At 39.2% G+C, this 23,076-nt stretch overlaps 2 protein-coding genes across 2 annotated transcripts; one reads left to right on the top strand and one right to left on the bottom strand.

The window, feature by feature from the left end:
* Nucleotides 1-272: 272 nt before the first annotated feature.
* alg2 (ALG2 alpha-1,3/1,6-mannosyltransferase) lies at nucleotides 273-3,611 on the bottom strand. The gene is made up of 5 exons (XM_008432622.2): nucleotides 3,411-3,611; nucleotides 2,784-2,955; nucleotides 1,952-2,089; nucleotides 1,659-1,826; nucleotides 273-1,186 (listed from the first exon to the last, which is right to left on the bottom strand). Exons 1-5 carry the CDS (start codon nucleotides 3,449-3,451, stop codon nucleotides 446-448), a joined length of 1,260 nt encoding a protein of 419 aa, XP_008430844.1. The 5' UTR covers nucleotides 3,452-3,611; the 3' UTR covers nucleotides 273-445.
* A 216-nt stretch (nucleotides 3,612-3,827) lies between these two features.
* Nucleotides 3,828-9,061, top strand: sec61b (SEC61 translocon subunit beta). The gene is made up of 4 exons (XM_008432623.1): nucleotides 3,828-3,981; nucleotides 4,803-4,900; nucleotides 7,718-7,822; nucleotides 8,584-9,061. The coding sequence occupies exons 1-4, from the start codon at nucleotides 3,979-3,981 to the stop codon at nucleotides 8,669-8,671; spliced, it is 294 nt and encodes a 97-aa protein (XP_008430845.1). The 5' UTR covers nucleotides 3,828-3,978; the 3' UTR covers nucleotides 8,672-9,061.
* The last annotated feature ends 14,015 nt before the right edge of the window (nucleotides 9,062-23,076 follow it).

Below are 23,076 nucleotides of genomic sequence, written 5' to 3'. Positions count from 1 at the left end.
AAACACACAAAAAATACACTTAAGGATCCTGGAAATTAAAACAAAGCAAAAGTTAAGCGCAGTAACATTCACATGACAAAAACACACAAAATCTTAATGTTTTTGGTCTAGTTTCTAGTACAAATATTTGAATACACCTGAAACAAGACAAAACTGACTCATAATTAACTTTTCAGCACCAGATAGGAGCTTGTTTTAAGTCAATAACTGCTTAAAATTAACAAAAAAGTACTAGTTATAAGTGAAATCATCTGCCAGAGGAGAAAGACATTTTCCCATAATAATCTGCCAGAATATTTTTTCCCATCACTAGTAATTGTTATCAATATTAATGAATTATTGACTTCCATTTCTTGATGAGTCTACACCGAAAACAGTAAGATTTTTTTTTTGTTTTTGAGATGTTGTTCAGCTCCACATTTTCAGTTTTCGTCCTCCTTCCCCATCACTTGCTCAGCTGGACGATATACCCATAGAGCTGGTTTGAGAAAGCCTGAAGAGAGAACCTCTCCTCCACCCTCCTCCTCCCAGCTTGTCCCATGTCCCTGCGTAGGCGTGCGTCTCTGATAAGCCTCTCCATGGCCTTAGAGAAGGCCTCGGCCGTGGGCTCGCACAGGAAGCCCGTCTCCTCGTCAGCTATGCTCTCCAGGGGCCCCCCGGAGTTCACGGCGATAACAGGACAGCTGCAGTACATGGCCTCTACAGGGACGATCCCAAAGTGTTCTCTGCTGGGCGTGTACAGCACTGCGGTGGCGGTCTGCAGCAGCACCACCTTCACGGAGTCAGAGGGAGAGCGCATAAAGGTGACGCAGTCACGCAAGTGGAGCTGCTCGGCCAGTTCAGTCAGCTCGTTGTAGTGCTGGACGTTCTCGGTAACTCGGTCATCGTAGCCCCCGGCGACCACCAGGTGAACACCCGCTCTCTGAGGGGGCGTGAGGCTGCATCTCAGGACCGCCAGAGCCTCCAGAGCGAGGCCCAGGTTCTTCTTTCTCTCGTATCGGTTCAGAGACAGAAACAGGTGGGACACTCCCTCAGGAAGCAGACCCTGCAGGCCCTGTGCTTCCGTGGACATCTGATCGAACGCGTTAGTGTTGAGGGACGGGTAGAGGACGTCGGGCTGGACGCGGTTTAGACTGCAGAATGTCTCCCTGAAGACGCCTGCAGTGAACTGGCTGTTCACTAGAATCTGAAAATAGAAATAAAAAATACATTCAAATACATTTTTGTCTTTACAAATGAAAGCTTGAAGACCTTCATTTGTGCATTAATCTTCACCCTCCTTTCACTGTGATACCTGAAAATAAAATCCAGTGCAATAACTTTCTAATAAATGACCACTCCATTGACTTCATCACTCCATAAAGACATCCTGGGGTCTCTGTTTGCAGTCTCTCAGCTTTAAGGGGTTCCCACAAGGGGTGAGACAAGATGTGAGGACTCACCTTAGCGGTTAGTAAATCACCTGAAAAAACTACGGCTGGAACCTTCTAGGACTGAGTTTAGTTTTTGGCTTCTGCTTGGCTATACTTGATAATATTTTATGCTACAATTAGATAAAAAAGACTATGTGTGGTTTTAACATGAAGTGCATCCTAAGGTTTGTCAGAGGTTTAAATCAGAGTCCTATGGAAGGAAGCAATTTTTTAAATCTTAATTACCATGTCAGCCATGCCAGTGGTGCGTTCTTCCAACCAATCAATAGGAGCTCTGTAGAGCTTCTTCAGGGCTGACTTCCTCTGGGTCAGCAGCTGGTCCGGAAAGTGACAGTAGAACAGAACTTTCTTCCTGCGTCGGGAGAACCGCAGCACCGGTATACACACCGACACCTACAGAAAAAAGTAAATAAATGTACACTTGTGTTAAGCCATAGGATTTGATGCAAAACAGAAGACGTCACTGCTGAAACCTCTGAGTTTTAGTGATCTGACACTGGCGGCTTAAATAAACTCACCTGGTCACAAAAGATGACGTCATACTCCACACCGCTCAGAAAGACCAGGTAGAAGGCCACATAAATCATACGGAGGTACGCACACAGAGCGTGCAGGTAGCCGAACACGCTGGTGGGTAACCAGTCGCCAGCACACACCTTTAATACAATTACATTTAAGAAAGAAATTTGGACCATTGAAAGTCTTGAATATTTACTTTTAAACACGTGGATGTATTTTTAGGAAGAACAAAATCTGTTCAGAGTATTTGAAAACAGGAATGGAGCTAAAACATGGCCAGAATCAGCTGCTAAAACAAGACATTGATCACAAACACACATCCAAACATGTTTTGGAGGAGATAAAGCAAGCCAATACTGCACTTATGGAATGGCTCTGATCTAACACTACTGAAAAAAGTGATACCTGATGCTGAAAAGCCAAATAAACCAAGTGCATTAAATGAGTCCTACCAATTATTATGAGAAAAGGGCAAAATAAGCAGACAAAATGATTCCAAAAGCTTGTTGAAAGATTCAAAGAGTGTGACTGAAGTTTAACTTGCAAGCAGACATTTTAAAGTCAAACTATAATGAGAATGCATAGCTTTTTACCCTAATGTGTTATTTTCAGCTTGTTGGAGAAAATCTACATTAAAATTAAATTAAAACTTGTGCACCAATGCATTTTTAAAGCGAATTGGTGTTTTATGTTGCATCATCACCGAACTCTGGAAAAGTTCAAAAAATATCTAAGATTTTCCAGCAGATGACGAGTGCATGTAAGCCTAAGCAGTACCGTTTCTTGTATTTATTTATTTTTAAAAACACACCAAGATAAGTTTTAACATACCACAGGAAGATCTGGGTCTAGGGTCTCCGAGAAGCAGTGTTTTGGATCATAATGGGCGGTCCAAATCTGAACACTGCATCCTTGAGACTTTAGGGCAACAGCAGCATCAACCACCAGTCGCTCTGCACCTCCAATACCAAGATCCGGATGGAGAAACACCACCCGAGCCATTCTGTACATAATAATAACATAGTGAATTTAGAGTATGCATTTTGTTAAAACACTGTTTTACAAAGTTAAAGTTATGTTTTCTGTTAAATAAACAAAACCCCACTACATAAAAAGAAATAAGAGAATGTCAATCTTACGACTTTTGTGTAATCAGAACTGAAATATACAAACGAGCTATTTAAAATAAAATCCTAACTTAAAACAAGAAGCAAACCTCAGACATTTAACACGTCATATAAACTCGTGCAGAGTTAGCTTGTCTTTAATTATAGGTTAAAGTAAAAATGCACTGACGGATGAAAGGGTTGCTTCAGCCAAAGTTTGGCGTTTTTACATATGTGCTATTATTGACACTGGCTCAAAACTGTTTTGCTAAATTCACATAACCTGACGAGAGCTGTTGCAACCAAAAGTCCAAGCAACATTCAACAAAACATGAAATACGTAAATGTTTACCTTTCAATTTCTCCACTACCTTGCTCAGTTTTAGAAACCATCGATTAAGCTCGCCTGATCAGCCACCACTATGATGAAGAACTGACAGTGAGCCGCCATTTTGGTTCCGATTCACTGTTGCTTTAAACTCATTTGAGTTCCCCATTTGAACCGCAATGGCGTCAGTTTCCTACAGTGGACCCTTGTGAGACACGTCTCTCTCATAATCAAGGAGAAACAGTCATTTGCCTTTCAACAATTGGTAGTTTATTATGTGCATATTTTTTTCTAAATTAAGAAAAAGTTTTAGTTAATTTTTTATCATTAAAAATAAAAAACATAAAGCTGTGTAATTTATTTTTTTTCTTGTCTTTTTGTGTTGGATCTATTCAGTCAGTCAGGCTTCTACTCGGTCGCCCTCACTGGTCCTGAATTTAGCTTTCGTGTCCCTTTTTAGACGTACGTCAGCTTTGTGAGCTCTCTTCAGAAGTTTTGACCAATTTGCTCACAATCTGCGTTTTTTCTGACGTGGATATCAGATTCAAAGGAGGCTCCCGCTTTAGACCTGCATCAAGAAATATAAAACAAAATGGTAATTTTCTTATTTCCATCTAAAAATGTGTATTTTAACTAGCTAGCCTAGTTACATTCATTTAGTGCCAGTGGTCGTTTTGTAGTTAGCAGGTTAGCTGTGGACGTGGCCATTCTTTAGAGATTCATACAATTTTTATACGATTTCCTTATATAATACTTAATTTATTAACATTAATTATATAACCAATCACAAGACTACAATTGCTGTTGAGGGTTAAATTGTAATCACAGTGCTACGGCTTAAAACTAAACCTGTTCTAGTGAAGGCATGTGCTTTAAATTTTATTATGATTTATTATAATTGAATATGTCTGGTTTGCCCCATTAGGCATGTGTACAGGTGGATAGATTTTATTTTTCTGTCATTTAATACGGGGATTAGACAGCTTATGCTAGATTCCCAAAACTATACTTTCTCACAAATACTGGATTTCCAGAATGACTTAATTTGTAATCTAGCCTTTAGTCTTCAACATTATGAAAGTATAAATAAACCAATATTTACTCATTCAGTACACATGTAATCCTCTTCTGTAACATTATATTTGGGACCAAATTAATATTTTTGCGATCATTACTCTGGTTAATGTTGTTTGTTGGTACGTCACTGGTCTGTAATATTGCACTTTTTTACTTTTATGAAATCTTGTGTTAGAATATTATTTTTAAAAAATCATCATACACGTTTTGAACCCTCTAATATTGTTGTTTAAAAGGTATGGCTTTGAGATACTGAAACAGTAATTGACTAAAGAAATTTTTGGAAAGCACATTTATTTCACCTCACTCATATTTATCTTTTTTTTTTTTTTGTTATAGCCTGGACCAGCCGCAAGTGCAACCAACGTCGGGGCGTCTAGCCGTTCCCCCAGTAAAACAGTGGCTCCCCGGGCTGCAGGCTCTACAGTCAGGCAAAGGTATGTAGTCTAAACTTTACAGTTATGTCTAAAATATGAATTTTTATGCAAGAAACTTTCCTTTCTCTTCTCTGTATGGGGACATGTTTCAGCAAAGGCTAGTGTAAGGTATAACAATCCATGTCTACATTATTGTTTAACTCCGGGATTTAAAAGAAAACAGGGTTTTTCTTTGGACTACATAGGTAAAAAAAAGGGCTCATTTGTTAGCGTCTAATCTTGAATTTATACAATTAATAATAACAGAATAACTTCTGTTCTTGCTACAATCTTTTCACATTACTGGCTCCTCTGTAATTTACGCCAAAACAAAGAATTGTTTTGCTGTTTAATAAAGTATGTCCATCCAAACTATGGCTGATCAATATTGTAAAATGACCTGTTTGTGATATCAAATTAACACCAACTAAATGGAGAACATGATCCTACCATGTGATGGTTTTGGTCTTAATGGAGTAAGAAAAGTAGAGCAAGCTCATTTTAGAGGGTTTATTAGCTGGGCTATCTGCTCAGGAAGTCGGCTTGTAGTTGGCTGCTTTGAGGCGTATCGGCCATAGATTGGCAACTGTAGCTTTAAAATGGTGTTGGTGCTTCTTTAGTCTCCACTCAATAACTGTTTGGTTTTCTTTTTACAAACCAAATTTTTTTAAGCTGCTGAGTTTTTTTTTTTTGTTTTTTTTTTTTTATCTTGTGAGGGAATGAAAATACCTTAAATCCACCAAACAGCTGGAGAAAACTCTGCTCCCTCAGGCACTTTCTCCAGTAACCCTCAATTATGGGTCGTACTTGATACCAGTAACTGGCCGATGCTGGGTTGGGAATTTATTGGGTGGTTTAGACAAAGGCTTCAGTAGAACATCTGATTCCCACTTTACTTTGGGCCAAAACTGGTGCTACGTTACTAGCACTAGTTTTAGGTTTACAGTATTATTTACAGAGTTGCTAAGTGTCAAAATTACAGTTGGATGATGCACTTTATATTACACTGATGTGTATTATTGAATATTTTGGCAATATGTTGTAGGTATTCATGATAAATCTGCATTGACATCTATAAGTAAATACTGGAGGCAGGTAGAGACTCCATGGTAACAACTGATGTTTGTTTGCATCTTGTTGCCGTTTGTGGGGAGTTTGGTTCGCCAGGTAGTCGTGTTTGACAGGGATGGTGATCCAGTGAAGTATTGTGGAGTGTTTAACTTAAGTAGAGAATCGGTGTCAGCTGTTTCGTTATTTCTTCACTGTGTAGAGAGGAAGGGAAATAGATGGATATCGGCTACCAGCTATAACAGCAATGTTAATATCGGCTGAAATTTTTATATTTGTGCATCTCTAATATTGCGCCATATGTCAATGTTTTTCTCACTCATCTTATGTGTCATTATGATGCTACAGGACTTTTAGTATATTGGACTTAATCGTCTGTGTCTGGTGCTGTTCCTTGTCCAACTGTCTGAATAAATTCTTAAATTCATGTTACTTTTAATGTGATCTCCAGTAAATAGTGAATTCCAGTCAATCTTTGGTGATATTAATAATGCTCACACTAACGCTTAATCTTGCCAGTTCACACCAAATCATTTCGACGTTCTTTACAAGATTCAATTTGTGTAATTATATAAGCATTAAATTAAGTTTATATCAATTCATTCCAATACAGTCATATCTGTTCAACTCAAATCCAACGGTGTACATTCAAATATAGTTGCATTTTAATGCATTCAAATAAAGTTTTTTTTTTATGTAATGATTATATAATTTTGCAAAACAATTTCTTCTAAGAAACTCTATCCTGTTTGGTTTTCTTTAATGATGTTGCTAGTTAAGATGATGATGATTGAGATCTTGTGGAGCCCTAGTCCAAAGTCTCAAGTTGAAGTTTTAACATATAAAGAAGGTATAACTCGTTTGTACCTTCTTTCTAATCTGCAAATTAGTATTCAAATCAACATTTCAATAACAGGGTAAATCTGGAATAAGACATGGGAGCTTTATTTGAAAATCTGGAAAAAATTAAATTTTTGATTATCCTGCTGCTTTTAAACCAGTTATAATATAAAATGTTATCATTGTGGAAAATGGAAAATTACTTGAAGTCAAATTTGTGTCGCTTCTCACAATCCAAACGTCAAAGTGGAGGACGTCTTTGATGGTTGGGTCTTCTTACTCTGAAATTGAAAGTTGCCACCTGTAACAGATTGTTGGACAGTTATCCTTCATTTCCATCAAAATATTGACTTTTATTTATTTTTTCTCTCAAATGCATAGATGTTATATTATTATTTTAATTCTTTCTGATGACATTTTCATTTTGACTCTTGTTTTTGCATGAAAAAGTGAAAGTAAAAAGCCCTGCTCCTACTGCTTACTTTCCAGCCGTTTTTTTTTTTTCTTAAGTAAAAAGATCATTGAAAAACTAACTTTTGCATTTCATCGATTAAAGTAGATGGATGTTGTCATGTAGACTTAATCAAAGTGTAATCAAAAGGCTCGCTGCAGCTTCTCTCTCATTATTACCCATTACCACCAATCCTCTTCATTACCTCATTAACCTCTGTTTAATCTGTCCACAAGCAAAGCAGCCATGAATCAGTCTGCTTCCTAGTTATATTAAGATTAAATTCTGAATATATATATTTTTTTATTTACTGTTAATGGTTTTTAAATGCCAATGATAGCAGGAGTGTAGCTTGTACAACTATCGTTTACAGATCTGTTTTTTTTTAACTAGTTTTCTTGCTGGTTATGAAATGTGTTTTGTAACATGTTTTTATAGTAGGTGGATTGAAGTTGTTTTTCATTTATGTCTCCTTTTAGAAAAGCTACCAGCAGCGGCGCACGCAGTGGAGCCAGGACTACAGGATCTGCCGGCACCGGCGGCATGTGGCGCTTCTACACTGAAGACTCACCAGGCCTTAAAGTGTGAGTACCACTTATAAAAAAATTTATAATAAAATAAAAACACCCTCTATAGAAGAATCGCTCCTATAAACTCGCATATCGAGTCTGACATTTTGACATGCTTCACTTAGAGGTGCTAATCTTCAGTATTTCCGACTCTTGGGACGTTAAGTGACAGGAAATTGGGCAGACGTGACTCTCTGCTAAAACAATTGATGCCTCCGAGTTTGGGACCTTCTTCACGTGCGCGCAGTTATTTGGTGGCGCAGTGCATGCTGGGAGAACTCTGATCCTCCAACTTATGTTCTGCTGAATCCTCGGCTCTGATATTAGCGAAGACATCCCGTCTCCTGGCCATAAACAGTCGCGGCTGATCAATGGTGCCGTGGTCGTTATTGAGTGCGTCTCTCCAGCAGTCGAAGGAGGGCAGGCCGGCCATACAGTGGTGTATATCGAGTGCGTGTTTGTTCCTGCATTAGACGCCAGCCTCAAAGCTTCATTAAAGGATCCACTCTGAAAGGTCAACTCAATTACAGCCTTCTGACGGGAGGGGGGCGGTGGGAGAGGAGGAGGGGCAGCGCAGGCAGAGGTTGGCATGGCAATGCTGCTACTTAGCAATGCACTCCTCCGCCCCTCCCCTCCTCGCTCTCAGAGATGAGAACCCCTCCTCGTTTCCAAACCTCATCAATAAAATCAGATGCTCACCCCTGGTTGGAGCAACTGCAAGTGATGGGATTTGTGTGTTAATCTGGGTTTTAATCAGTGTCTCGTTGTTTTGACAGCGGCCCTGTACCTGTGCTGGTGATGAGCCTCTTGTTTATTGCTTCAGTCTTCATGCTCCACATCTGGGGGAAGTACACCCGCTCCTAAGCTCCACCTGAAGACATCCGACATCTCGGCTTCTTAATTCTTTGGACCTGGACCAAACAACAAACGAACACGTTTCCTCCTTTGCCATCACTACAACTCTCAAATTGGACTTTTGTGGCCATATTAGTTCACCATCTGAATCTGGATCAGACTATGGTAACCAGAATGCAGCTTTTACTCCCGAGGTCAGAGGGACGAAGCGTTGAGGACGCACCTCAAGACTTCAGAAGTCGGGAGCAGCACGTTTTCCTGCTCCTGCTGCATGGAGGACATTTGTGTTTTCAGGCCCCCTGTAAACATTTTTCCTCATAGCCTGAGCTTCATTTTTTTGTTAACAGCATTTGTACAAAAATTGATTGTAAAGTTGTACAATAAAAAAAATAAAATAAAGTTTGAGTTGGTTATTTCAAATTTCTAGAAGATCAAACATTTTGTCAAAATGTATTTTCATATATTTCTAACAGATGACTCGGAGTTACTTTAGAACTATACTTCCAATAAAATGCATGTTTTTATAGACATTTTATCCAGGATTTAAGGAGTATTTATCAAAGCTTTTCAATTTTGTTCAAACTTGTATCTTATGATGGTCATATTCATTCTTGGATCCATAAATTAAAGACTTATTCAGTCATGAAAGAAAAGAACAAACACATGGCAGCAAAGAATAAAGCTGAAATGTGCAGAAGAGTGAGATTAGCTTTGGAGTGCCACTCTTTATATAGTGTTTAATGAGGAGAAAGAAGTCAGGAAAAATGTCTGAGTGCAGCAGCTTGGAGATCTAACAAACAGGCATCTGATGGTGTAATTTAAAAGCTCTCTGTGGCAAGTCCAGTCTGTCTGCATTTCAAATGACCATTGTGACATTAGGTACTTCCAAAGACAAAAATCCTGGTTAAAAATAATTTATGCTTTGGTTCAGCTCACTATTTGTACTCTGGTACGGACAAGTATTACCCACCAGGTTATTGTGCAAGTCTTACTTTTCTCCTTCTGCCCATGTTTGACATGTGAGGTTAACAGTAATGCAGTAATTTCCCTGTCAAAGTCCCATCTTGGACACGCAGTCACGCCACTCACTGCATGTCTGTTGTATGGTATATCTTCTATCCTAAAATCTCGCTTTAAATTAAAGCTTCAAACGTTTTTGACAGAAGAGAAGGTAAAATACAAAGAATGCAGCTGCATTCTTATGTTGTCCTCATTTTGCTCAGACACTCAAAAAAAGAAACCATTGCTGCTGAAGTTCATCCAGATGGAAAAAGCAGAAGCAACATTTAGATTTATTTAACCATGCAATTTGCAAACCTAAGCAGATATTTCTTTGGAGTTTTAATTTTTTTTACTGTTAGAGGGTGATTGAAAAGTAAACTGCTGTAAAAGAGCAACTTTTCCTAACCTGACAAAGTTTATGCTCACAAACGACTCCTTGGTCTCTGGGCTGTCTCTGCTGGGTGCGCCACAAACTGAGCTGTCTTCTCTCAACTTTAGGTTGTTGTTTGCCTTAAACAAGATTTCTATTGGTCAAGAAAGTTGTTTTTTGCTCAGTCCCATTGGGTGTGACAGGCTTCTTGACGTTATCCATATATGGATAAAAGCGACTAAATGTTTTTTTGTTTAGTTTTTTTTTGCCTAAGTTTTAAAAGTAATTTACTTCCTGTCTAAAACACAATGTAAAGACTGATTGGGATAGATTTTTGGTTTCATTTTCTGTCTGCCAAATCTTTTTATTTCAAATTAATGAAAGTTTTCTGCTTTTTGCTTAAATCATCATAAAATTCACCTTCGGGCCATGCATTCTTCTGATTCAGACACAACAACTACTAAGTTGTACCAAGTTATTAGGTACAACTAGATAGTACCGAGTTGGAGCTCTGTTTACCTTCAGAACTGCATCAATTCATCAAACTCCAGCATTGATTCAGCAAGGATTTAGAAACAATTCCCAGAGATCTGTGTCCGTATTTATGTGATCACATCATGCAGGTGATGCAGATTTGTCGTCTGAACATCCATATGACTCTCCCTTTTCACCATCTGTTAAAGGTATTTTTTTGGAATAAGATCTGGTAACTGTGGGGTCCACCGAAGTCCAAAAAACCAGTTTGAGGTGATTTGAGCTTTGTGTGCTGGGATGGACATGGTGTGTAACAACAGGCTGCACCACAACTTGTCTGTATATTTCTCTTTCTTTTATTCCCCTAAAAATGGCCTGATATGTAAATTTCATCAGATGTCCCCCACACTGACATTATTGTGCTTTAATTTACATTTAAGCAGCACTTTATTTGGCGGTAGCGTTGCAATATTCAGGTTGGTTCATCTGCACGTTGCCTCTGCCTGTCTTGTCTGTCCTGAGGGGGGCGCTGCAGACCATTTTACCAACCCGTCCTGAGTCAGCATTTACCAACTACAGCATGAAACTGTCATCGCTCAGGAAAAGGTATTTCCACTTTTACACTATGTGTGACTCTTAAAAATGATTATTATTGAACATTGCGCAGCATAAACTGTTTCTACAGCCATGCTGAACTTTTAAGTGTCCTCTATAATTTACTTCTGAAGTGACATGATCAAAAACGCTATTTTATTTATCAGTGTAAACCTTGTGGACTCTTCGTAGCTTCATATGTTGCAGCTGCTGGGGTGTTTTTGGTCCAACCTGCATCGCCAGGCTATCCGTGTTGAATATGAAACCTCCAGCTGCCGTGGCTCCGGAGCTTTGTGTTAAACGTAGCATTTCATGCCTGTTCACTAATTCATCCTGTTGCTATGGCCCTGCTTTCCGCGAGGCTCCCATCGTTCGTGGCATCCCTCTCCCTGTCGTCCGCACAGAAAACACACACACACACACACGCACACGCACGCACACACGCACGCACACACACACACGCGCACACACACACACACACACACACACACACACACACTGAGATGCGCCGACAGACTCCGTGGCCCAATTCACGGTGGCACAACACGGCAGTGGGCCAGAATAATTCAACGAAAACAATTAAATATGAAGCAGCCGCTGCTGAGCTGCCCCCTCTGAGATCAGGAGTCAAACAGGCGCAGGCAGAGTGTGGAGAACCGCGGCCGCCCCTGTTGCTGCAACCTGTAGTTTCTAACTCCTCCTGGCAGCATCTTCACCCGTCAACTTGATGTTTCCTTCAGCGGTCGAGCAGTGAGGAAAGCTTTCCTTATTCTTTGTCATGCTTCTTATTGTTGCAACTATAAACTTGCATTTTGTTCAAATTTTGTGTGTTAAAGCAACAGGAAGTTGCAAATGTGGGAAGAGAAAGGAAAAGGAAGCATGGATTTTGCATCTTTCTTTTTTTTTTTTGCTGTAAAAATATGAAAAGTGAAGCACGTGCTTGTTTTCAGCCCCACTGAAGACAGACGGAGCCGAACACAGCTGCATAATGCTGCCACCACGTTTCACAATGCTGATGGTGTGTTCAAGGTGATATGCAGGAGGAAATGTATGATTTTAATCAGCAGATTCTCCCACCTGAGCTGTGGATCTCTGCAGCTCCTCCTGGCGGACCATGGGCCTTTTTGGCTGATTCGTGGCCAGTTTGAGTGGAGGGCATTTTCTTGCCGTGTCTACATGAAGGGTCGAACGGTTTTCTATGAGCTGTTCTTCTGTTAAGAGATTGATTCAACATGAGACAGTCACAAAAATGAAGAAATGTCAATCTTTACTTAGGGTTTGAGCTGCAGTTCTACAAACTGTGGTTATAATGTTTTGCCTGATTGTGTTGGATCTCAATTTTCTATGACAGGCCTTTGTAGACAGGGTGGACAAATGGATGGATGGGTGTAGGAAGGAATGACGGAAGGCGCTTGTGGGGAAATTTCTACAATTTTCTATCAAGAAAAAATAAGAAAAGATTCTATAAAATTTAAAGCATATGTTGGCAAATATAGTACAACTGAATATGTCTTTGTTTTAATAAATCATAGTTGACAAAGTCTCTTTTATTGAGATCGTTCTAATTTTTTAATCATTCAAGTAAAATAACATAGCAAACAAGAACAAAATTAAGTTTTCCCTCACTCTCTAGCTTATTTTGTAGAGATCCTAAGAATCATCCGCTCTCTTATTTCTGTGTATAAAAATATAATTTTCCACTTCATCAAAGACTAAAGAGATCAATGAATACCAGTCATGCACCGACAATCACATTCGTCTATATAAATCCTCCTGAATGCATACATGTTGAGATGACGTTTCGCTTGTGGAAAAAAAAAAGGAGAGGAGTGAGAGACAGGAGGAGGAAAAGATAAAAAAAGAGAGGATGCAGTTCTTTAAAGCACCGCCGCTCCGAGTCTCTTCACCAGAAACCCATATCCTGTGAGGAAACCACATGCTTTTTAAAAAGGATTGTTCCTGACGTAGAAACGCGTTCATACCAATCATACCTGGCACCAGAGTTGGGTAGTAACTAGTTACATTAAATCAGTTACATTTACTTGAGTACATTTTCGGGGGGGGTAATTACTTTTGGAGTATTACGCTGTACTTTTTACCTTGAGTATTTTTTATTATGAAGTATCACTGCTCTTACTTGAGTATAATTTCCAAAAACTTTTCCTGCAGTGAGTAAGTTGATTGAATGAAGAACAAGCTTGTTTTCACACAAAAAAAACACACACCTGCAGTTTTTGTTAAGGTTTCATAAATTTTATATTTAAATAAATTGATTTGAAAAAAAAAAGTTTGAATCTGAATTTGTTATTTTGTATTTATGTTATTTATATGAATTATTTTAATTCTGGTCTTTACAACACCAAAATTTCCACATAACTTTATATTTGCATTTGATTATAGATTTTTTTTTCTATATTAAATGATCAAGGTTTTGATCAGTTTCTCAATACTTCAACAACTTTTTGACCAAATACTTTTTTTTTTTACTCTTCAGTAATTTCTTATATGACTATTTTTCACTTTTACTTGAGCAAAAATATGTTGAAGTGGTGCTACTCCTACCTGAGTACAGTTTTTGGGCTCTCTACCATCTCAGGCTGTCACCGGAGGGTAAAACATAAAACTATTAGTAGTTTCTTGAGAACCAATGTTTCTCTGTCTCTCATTAAAAAACAACCTGATCTCAGTCCTGTAGAAGAACATCAGATGCAGACGTTTTGAGATTTGAAAGTTTCCTTTAAAGGCTGAGCAGATCTCCACTGTTGCATGCAGTTATGTCTAGCATGTGTGCAAACTGTGATGTATATGTTTTTAAACAGATCACCTGGTTGGTAAAGCATGGAATGGATGGACATTCGGCTGAAATTGATCCGTGTTTGATGCCCAAAAGCAGAAACCAGCACAGAGACCTGTCCAAAGATGAAAGCGCAGAAAGTTTTTACATCGTTTTTCAGCTACTTTGATCAATTCTAGTTGGAAAGAAAAATCTTAAAATAGTAAAGGCGAGGGCTACATTTCAATGATAAAGGGGAAAACGTCAAAGCCTAACAACACCTTGGAAAATCTGACCTATGAGGAGGGCAGCATGGTGTTGAGGGGACATCTTTCTTTGGTCCGTCACAAAGCACCAAGTTGAACCTGAGTGAAGTTGGCCCACCTTCAAATCAGACAAAAATGGTGTCAAACGTTGGTAATATGTTTGTGCTGAGGACAAAGAAAAAAAAATTGCTACACAAACCAGCACAAACGTAGTCGAGTCGATTGACACCAATGTTGTCTGATTTGAAGAAGTTGGCTGGTTGACCTTTCATGCCCTCTGAAACCATTTCTTAATATCTTTAAAATGATAGCGGACAAACGGAAATTTTTGCTTCACAAACCGGCACAAATGTCTGACACCATTTTTGTCTGATTTTGAAGATCGTGGGGCGGGCCGACTTCACTCAGGTCTGATTTGATGTGAGAAAAGTAAGAAATGAGATGATGTTTCTTTTCCTTTTCTGTCTTGCTGTCTCCAAGCTACAGCTCCCACCAACAACACACAAACAGACTATTATTAATTAGAACCATTCTTACAATGGTTCTAAGAACCATGTATCTTATATGTCCAGCTGCTGCGATCACAAGACCTGCAGCCTGGCAGTAAACTGTTATCCTGCGGGTGTCACCTCTCAGCCATCAGCAGCTTAGTCTGATCTGCTGAGAGGCGAGAACTTGCTCACTGTAAAGTAATCTGACTCCATATTCTGCGATCCGGGCCACATGGCTGCTGTCATATGAACTGTATGTGGGTCACAGCCAAGTGAGAATTTGTGAATGTGTGTACAGCGTGTGCTGGACGCTTGCAGACCGTTCCGGATGAGGATTCTCTGCTCCGTCGGACAGAAATAGTCGGAGTCGACGTGAGTCTGCTCCATTCAGAAACTCCTCTCCCAGACTCATCACCAAAGTTCAATTTGCTCCCCATCCACTCGGTGTACGCAGTATGGAAGAAACTGAAGTTAATTTTCAATTGAACGATATTAAAGTTTATTTAATTTTCCCAAGAGTAAAATAGATAAACCGCAACCCAACAGTCCTTGTTTCATTTCAGGGTACAGACATTTCTAGCACCAATTTTAAAAAGCTATTTCCAGCTGTTGTCAGTGATTGTAATCAATCATTTTCCACAGCTTCACACACATGCATTTTAACAAACATTAGACATTCATAAGGAGGATTTCAGTTATCTCGTTTATAAACCTAAAAGTCTGCAGGTCCAGCAGCGTACCCTGACTTGCTGCTAAATAAAAGTGCCACATGGATTTAAAGAAAATGGAGAGAATACATGGAAAGACATCCTTCCAATGTCTTCCACCTACATATGAAATATGGCTGTGGGGGCAACAGGTCCATCCTCCAGGTCACTCTGGGGAAGCCCAAGGCGTTCCCTGGGACTCACAGGCCCGTCTGTGGATTCTGGGTCTTCCTGGGTTCTGATCCCAGTGGGAAAACCTCCAAAGGGATTTCCCCTGGGGACATCCTGACCAGAACCACCTCAACCGACTCTTCTTGATGCGGAGAAGCAGTGGCTCTTAATTTGAGCTTCCCCTTGATGACGGACTGGTAAATCGAGAGCTTTGTACTTGGCTCGACTCGTTCTCGACCAGAGCAGTGGACTCGGTACTGCAGAAGTAGAGATTGACTCAAAACCCAGAGGGGGCAACCCACCTATACGTATATTTATAAACATTTAAAAGCGCCTTTTGATATCTTTGAGGGAAAATGGTTGATTTTCTTGCCATATGAGACATTATGGTGCATGTGTTTATGTTCAGATGTGAACGTTTACAGTTCGCTGTGTTCATCTTTGACCTTTTTCACATTTTGTCCTGCTACAGGCTGAAATACATTTTATATGGATTCTATATGAAAGAGCAACACAACTTAGTGCTGAACTGTGAAGTGGACAGCAAATGTTTTTCAAAAATTATACAGTCTTACAAACAAAACTCTAAAAACATTTTCTAGTATTCATCTCCTTGAGTTTATCCTTTGCAAGTCTCTGTGCATCCAGAAGAAGAAGAAAAGCTCTTATCGCTTTTTGCTTGGACTCTATTTACTGATTAAATCCATATGAGTAACCGGTTCCACTGGATTTTATTTAGGAGTGTCAGAGTTATGAAGCCATCCCCCCTAAAAAACTAACATTTTCTCTCTTCTCAACATTATGTGGGTCTATGACATAAAATCTCAATGTAGTGCAAAAGGCGCTTTGAAGTTTAGTGGTTGTAGTGTGACAAAATGTGAAAAAAGGCAGGGGAAGATGCACAGAAATAATGTAAAAGTGAGGAAATAGATTGTCTAAAAATAGCAAGACAAGAAAAATTGAAAAGGGAAGTTGAGATTACTTTATGATACAGCCTCAACTGCCAAAGATAAAAGCACAAAGGAAAAAGGAGTCAATTACACAGACACTTCAAAAGGAAAAGAGGTAGAAAAGAGACGAAGAGAGTCGCTTGGAGAGAGTTACGAATAACGGCAGGAAGATGGAAACAAGCAGAGACGGTCGACGGTGGGAGAAAACCAGAAGAAAATTAACAGGTATGTTGTGATGCATGAAAGGACTTTAACAGGATGGAACAATGTGGAGGCTCAGGCGAACACGCAGATGAGAGCTGGAGAAAACTTTAAAGGAGCAGAGGAGGAAATGTATGTCTTTGTGAAAAGAAGACAGCATTAGACAGAAACCAACTGTATAATTCTATTATAAGTTATTTGCAAATCCATTCTGTAGCATATCAAACTGAGTTCCCTTAAGCTGTTTTGTGTAAACAGTTTTTTTTTGGGGCGGGGGGTTGACAGTGAGGTGAATCCCCAGTAGTCTCAATACAAACTGATCCCTGCTGTCGTTTCACACACTTTCTCTCCTATAAGGCTGCGTCAGGTCTGGTGATGCCCCGTGTGACCGCAGCAGGAACGCGGGCTACGCCAGCTGGGCCATGATGTAATGAGCATGTGTGCAGCCCTCCTTACAGACCCGGCCCCTCTCACCCATCATGTCGGACCGCTGGGGACAGCGTGGTCACTGGACTAATTTAAGGACAGGACAAACCCACCGAGCGGAGCATCTCCGGTGTCAGCCTTGTGCTTTCTAATATTAAAGATCCCTGGCCTGGGTGTGAGTGTGTCTGTGAGTTGTTTATGAGCGGGGTATTTTTAGTCGATTTTCCACTCCTTGTGCAGCGCTGCAGGCCAGAGAATGAGGAGAGAGGTGAGACAAGGGGGGTGGGGGAGTAAGAGAGACGGTGTACCCAGGGATCACCTGGCTCTTGTGTAATAATAATAATAAAAATCCTGTTTTATTCAAACTTTGTCAATTCCCCTCAGGGTAGGAAACTAAAAACGATGTTTATCTTTATTGCTACTGCAGTAAAACACAATGTATCTGAGCCAGGATTTGTAACAGGCCCATCTATACATGGCATACTTCCAAGTGCGAAACTTGTGTGCATGCTAAAGATGCACGGTATTTATACTGCATCTGTCTCTAATTCACACAAGCAGGTTTGTCGGCTGCAGGCGGTGTTTTTTTAGTGGCTTCTGCTTGCAGGAAAAATTTCTGAACAAAGATGAGAGTGGCTGCATGAAGTCGATGAAGATAAGGACAGATCTACAAACGTCCAAAAACCTTCAGTTGTACAAGGAAAATGTGAAGATGAAGAGCGGCGTCCAAATATACAGCTAAATTATTAAAAACAGTGTGATTCCATGAGAGAAAAATGTAAGTCTTGGAAGCCAAAGTCTAAAGGATTAATCAGAAAACTGTGGGCTCATTTAAAGAGCTGTATTGAGTTGTCTTCACAATCTGATTGGTTGGAAGAATTTCATTGGGCTGCGTGGAAAAAGTAAGACATTTCTTCAGACAAAGACTGAATCCAGAAATTGAATCAAAGAGTTCAATAAACTATCAATCCTCTGAATACTTATATAACTTAATAAGACACATATTTCATTTTAACATTTTTTTTATTAAAAAATTTTTTAAAAATGTTAAAATGCAAGATTTTGAGTGAAATGTGATTTCACTCAAAATCACATTTCATTACCTCTCAAAAATCTTGCATTTACCAGCCCTCTGTATGAATATTCATTTGCAGAAGTTGGAAACCTTTGGGTTTATTGACCTAAAAAAGCTCTTCAGCCTAGAGACGCTCTTTCCTTCTGTAGGCGATTTACAAACAATGTGTAAGATGTTGATGGGAAAAAAAAAAGACTGCAACTTTTTAAAAGCAATACATCTGTGTAGATTAATGACTAATTCAGTCCTCGGACATCATCGTCTATGTCTAACTGCTGAACCAATACATTTTAGCTCAGCCTAAAAGCCTCATGATCTGCCTGATGACCTCTTCCTCTTCAGCGGCTGCTGCCGCCAGATTTTTGATTTGCATATTACAGCTAAATAATTTCCAACACACTCTTTAAAAAGTGATTTCTTTCACTCAGTCACGTCTGTCAAAGCATGTTACTGCCTGTGTATGGTGTGGTGAATTATGAAACCTAAACGCTTCAGTTGTGGGCCCATCGACTGAATCCGTTTTTCACCCCCAGCAGTTTGATCCTGACCATGACCAACATCTTTATTTGTGGATGAATCTCATGATTTCATAACTGTTTGCATCCTACAAGTGTTCCTGCCGTTTCAATAGGCCCGTAGGCCGCTAGTCCACACCACTTAAGAAACTGTAATTTTATTCATCAGTTTCCCACAAACTATGTCAGCAAGCCTCAGAACTTCCATTTATTGTGTCACCGGGAGCCAGCAGGCTGCAGTTGCCCTGAACAACACAGTAGATTACATAAACTACTAACGCCATGCTTTGTATTGTGTAGATTTGTTATTCCTCCATGCTCTTTTGACCTGTATGAATAAATCCTGTGTTACACATTAAAGCTGTCATAATTATCTGATCGCTCTCTCACAGCTGCCTACCTGCTGCGTTTCCCAGTAGGGAGTTCCCTCTTAATGCTCCGGCAGTAATCAGGATAACCACTTCAGGGCTTGCAGACATTTGAGCCCAGGCATGTCAGGATGAATGGATAATGGCCCCTTCCTCAAGCCATAATCTTCAGGTAGCTTCAGGGTGAGGTGTGGGTTTGTTGGGATCTTCTGTCACAGGAAATATATATATATTTGTCTGTTTAGCCAGTTTTTTGCTGCTTTCTCTGGTACTTTGGATTCTACTGTATTTCCTGCTGCAAGCCTGGATGTGTTTTGATATCCCTTAAGCTCTAGAAGATAGAATAAAAACTTCAATATTAGAAACATACAACTAGCTGCTAAAATATAAAAAAAGAAGCTGATTTCTTTCTTCTGCATTGCCAATAATAGCTATTGCAAGATATTTCTGATCCAGTTATTTATTATGTAACGTATTGAGATGACATTAAAAGTGACTAAAGCAAAAAGTGGAGAGCAACAAAAGAGTGAGAACTAACAATTTAGAAAGGGGCTGGGAAAAAAATCCAACAAAACCTGAAAGAGGACCGAGAAGTACCATTCGGTTAAATATCAATGCTTTTACCTGTCTGTGCTCGTAAGTAATTTATAGATTATACGTAACATAAAAATATCTGAGATTATAAGAAAATATATATGCAAAGATTTAAATAAACCAAGAAAACAAGACTTACACAAGAGCATCGTGAAAGTGCCTCTTTGAAAAATACATTACAACAAAAACAGAAGTAGTTTAAAAACCTTTGCAGTGCTCAAATACTGGGTTCCTGCTGAGAAACCAACCAACTTTGAATAAACTATACTAACTGCAACTTCCTAACCAATCAAAGTACAGAAAATTCTCTCAGATGTGACATAAAAATAAAAAATGCAATGCAGTTCTGCACAAAGCACAAATCTCAACTTTGTCATTCTTAGCAGTAAGTAGAGGTAAATTACTGTAAATTCATAAAAACAATAGAAAATGTGTTCAGGGCACAGCTCACTAATATGTTTTGTTTTTTTTAGATGAAAAACAAAACATATTAGTGATATGCCACCCTGGGCAGCTGCCCATAAAACCCACACTCACTCAGCGTGGGCATGTCACTGAACCCGTAGATACAATGATGATCCAGCGTAAAATACAAAACAGGATTATTTAAACTTGTAAAAAGACTTGTGGCGGTGTTTTTGTTGTTTTTAGTACAAATCCTAATTTCAATTTTGACATTCGTGTCAATGTTGAGCGCATGAAAACTGCAGTATCCTGCCCTAGACGGTCTGAATAAAGTTTGAAAAAGAGTCCATGTTGTGGACATTTTTCCTCTTTCCTGCTCCCCCAGTTCACCTGCTCTGGGCTCCTGTTCGTCCCAATTCTCATCAGCTGATTGCATGCATACATGGATGAAAGGAAGAACAGGTGAAAGCAGCACAAAGATACAATCGACTAGGGGAGAAAAACAGCCGACTTGCACATTGTTCTCACATAGATTTGACACGCTGAATGGCTGATGAGAAGGGACAGGCTGTAAACACGAATAAACATGGCAGAAGAAGCATATGTGTGTGTGTGTAAGTTGGCCACGGCATCGGACTTTAACCGTTGCTTTATATATTATTGATAATCTGCAAAATACAATAAAACACTGGAGCTTTCTTTGTTTAGCAGACAACCTCTTATTATTTCATGAAGCTCTTTCATATTGATGAATCTGTTGTGTGTAAGCAATTTTTATTCCAAAAAGAAACAACTTTGATTTAACTTTTGTGCTACAGAAACTAAGCAACAACTTTCACAAAGCTTCCAATAAAACACTGAAAGAATTCATGTAAAGAATTTAGTGTCATCTAGATGTAAACGTGCGTATCGCGGTTAAACTGACTTAATTAAATGGTAATTAAAAGAAACAACATTTCCAACACTACAGTACACAAAAGGAACGCAAATGTTTCGGGATGAACAAGTAAATTCTCAAGCAGAAATCGACAGAATGTGGCTGTATTACTATTGATTAATCAATAATCAGCTGATGGTGTCTCTCATTGCCTGATTAACTTAGCTGACAACTATCTGATCAGTTGGGAAACTCAGATTTAAGATTTAAGCCACAAATGTTGAGCTGATCCTTGAATAGAAAAAATATATTAAAGAAGGAAACAAGTAACATACCTAGTAATAACGCAGCCCCAGTTTACACATACTGTTCTGAGCTGGACAGACATTTAACACAAATACTTCAAATTAACACAAATACTTCAAATTAACACAAATACTTCAATGACGTGAGAGGACTCGACATCTGACCAGATCACCTCCGCCTCCTCATGCTGAAATTCAAACCCTGATCTTCTAGATATAAAATATATTGAGCAAAATGTTGATAAATATGCTAATTTATTTATTGGTGTTGACTTTTACTATAAAATATTTGCTATTTATTATACTTTTGGAATAATCTGATTATTTCACGATGTATTTATGTTGTTAATTTTAGAATGTAATAGATGCGTTTCTGTTTCTTTTGAGGTTTTTCACCTATGTGGCTGAAAGGCTAACTCACTATGGTGACCATCATACAAAAATAAAGGTGGATCAGCTAAATCGAAGGCTGTTTGAGTGAAATCCAGTTAAAAGTTCCTCGTAGAGACTGTCCCTTTCAAGTGGGGAATCACACAGTGAAGCAAACCTAACAAAACTTGACAGAAATATTGAGCTTTCTTATATGTTCAGTGTGATAATCTACTGGATCCAGAACTGATTCTGGATCTGCTGCCTTCACCGCTGCATGAAAGTGAAGCCACAACGATCCAGTTTCGACAAAGCAAAGGAAGAAATGGATAGTTCATCAACAGTCTGATGTCCAGATATCAACCACAATGTGGCTGAATTGAGAAACTTTGCTCCCACCGCCTTCATCATCTGGACTTTTTTTTTAAAGTCCAGTGGTTTCCAATGTTTATGCTTAACTTTGACGTCCCTCAGTGCGACATCTTATATTGGGTTAGTCAGGGTTATCTACGGAGATGCACACATGTGAGAGCGTATCCGCTTGTGATTGTGCACAGCTTGAAATCATAGCTTGTCATTGGATGTCATGTCTAATATAATCATATGGCGACCGAAGCTCTATTATTCATGAGATCAATGCTGGGATTCAATCAGGCCTGATGCCATTCAGCCTACCAGTCCTATTTTGATTCTTCCTCTCCATCTCTTGAATCCAACCTTTTTCCCTCTGCAGATTATTTTCCCCTACCTGCTCTCTGTTGAGTTTGACTCGTGAAGGTTGTGAACACGAAAAGGGAGAGCGTTCACCTTGAGGGATGGCAGCCAGCGAGAGACAGCGAGGTGCCTCTAACACCTTGACTTGCAGGGCTTTAAGGCTGGAGGCAAAACAGTGGAAGGGAAATGTGTAAATAGTGAGAGGATCTGGGTGATATAATGTAAGGTTGCAGAGGTGAGTAAGTCTCACACTTTGAAGGATGACCAAGCAAGACTGAACTTTGGGCCTTGTTTTTCACTCATTCAACATCTCCTGCAACAGCACAGTCAGAAATCACATCAGGTTCAGTCACAACATTCAAAAAAGACAGAAAGAAAATTCATCCTCAAATAGTTTTTTTTTATCATAATAACAATTATTTGGCGTTTACAAGGATTTTAAAGTTTGCACAGTACGTTTCAGCATGCCACAATATGATAAACATGAGCCATTACGGAAAATAACATTATGGAAATACATGATACAAAAAACAGATAATAATGAAACAGCATTAACTTAAAAGCAAAATACTCAAAAACAATGTTACATTAAAAACACACTTACAATAACTTTATCAATATATCATATAGTGATCAATGGAAATTACATTTACATTTTGAATTGCATTAAACATCTGCGACAGACTGGCGACCTGTCCAGGGTGAACTCCGCCTCTCGCCCGGAACGTTAGCTGGAGATGGGCACCAGCAACCCTCCCGACCCCACT

Source organism: Poecilia reticulata, linkage group LG16 (assembly GCF_000633615.1).
Source record: "Poecilia reticulata strain Guanapo linkage group LG16, Guppy_female_1.0+MT, whole genome shotgun sequence".
NCBI lineage: Eukaryota > Metazoa > Chordata > Actinopteri > Cyprinodontiformes > Poeciliidae > Poecilia > Poecilia reticulata.
Note: the sequence above shows the minus strand (reverse complement) of the source record. Positions and strands in the feature narration are given on the sequence as shown.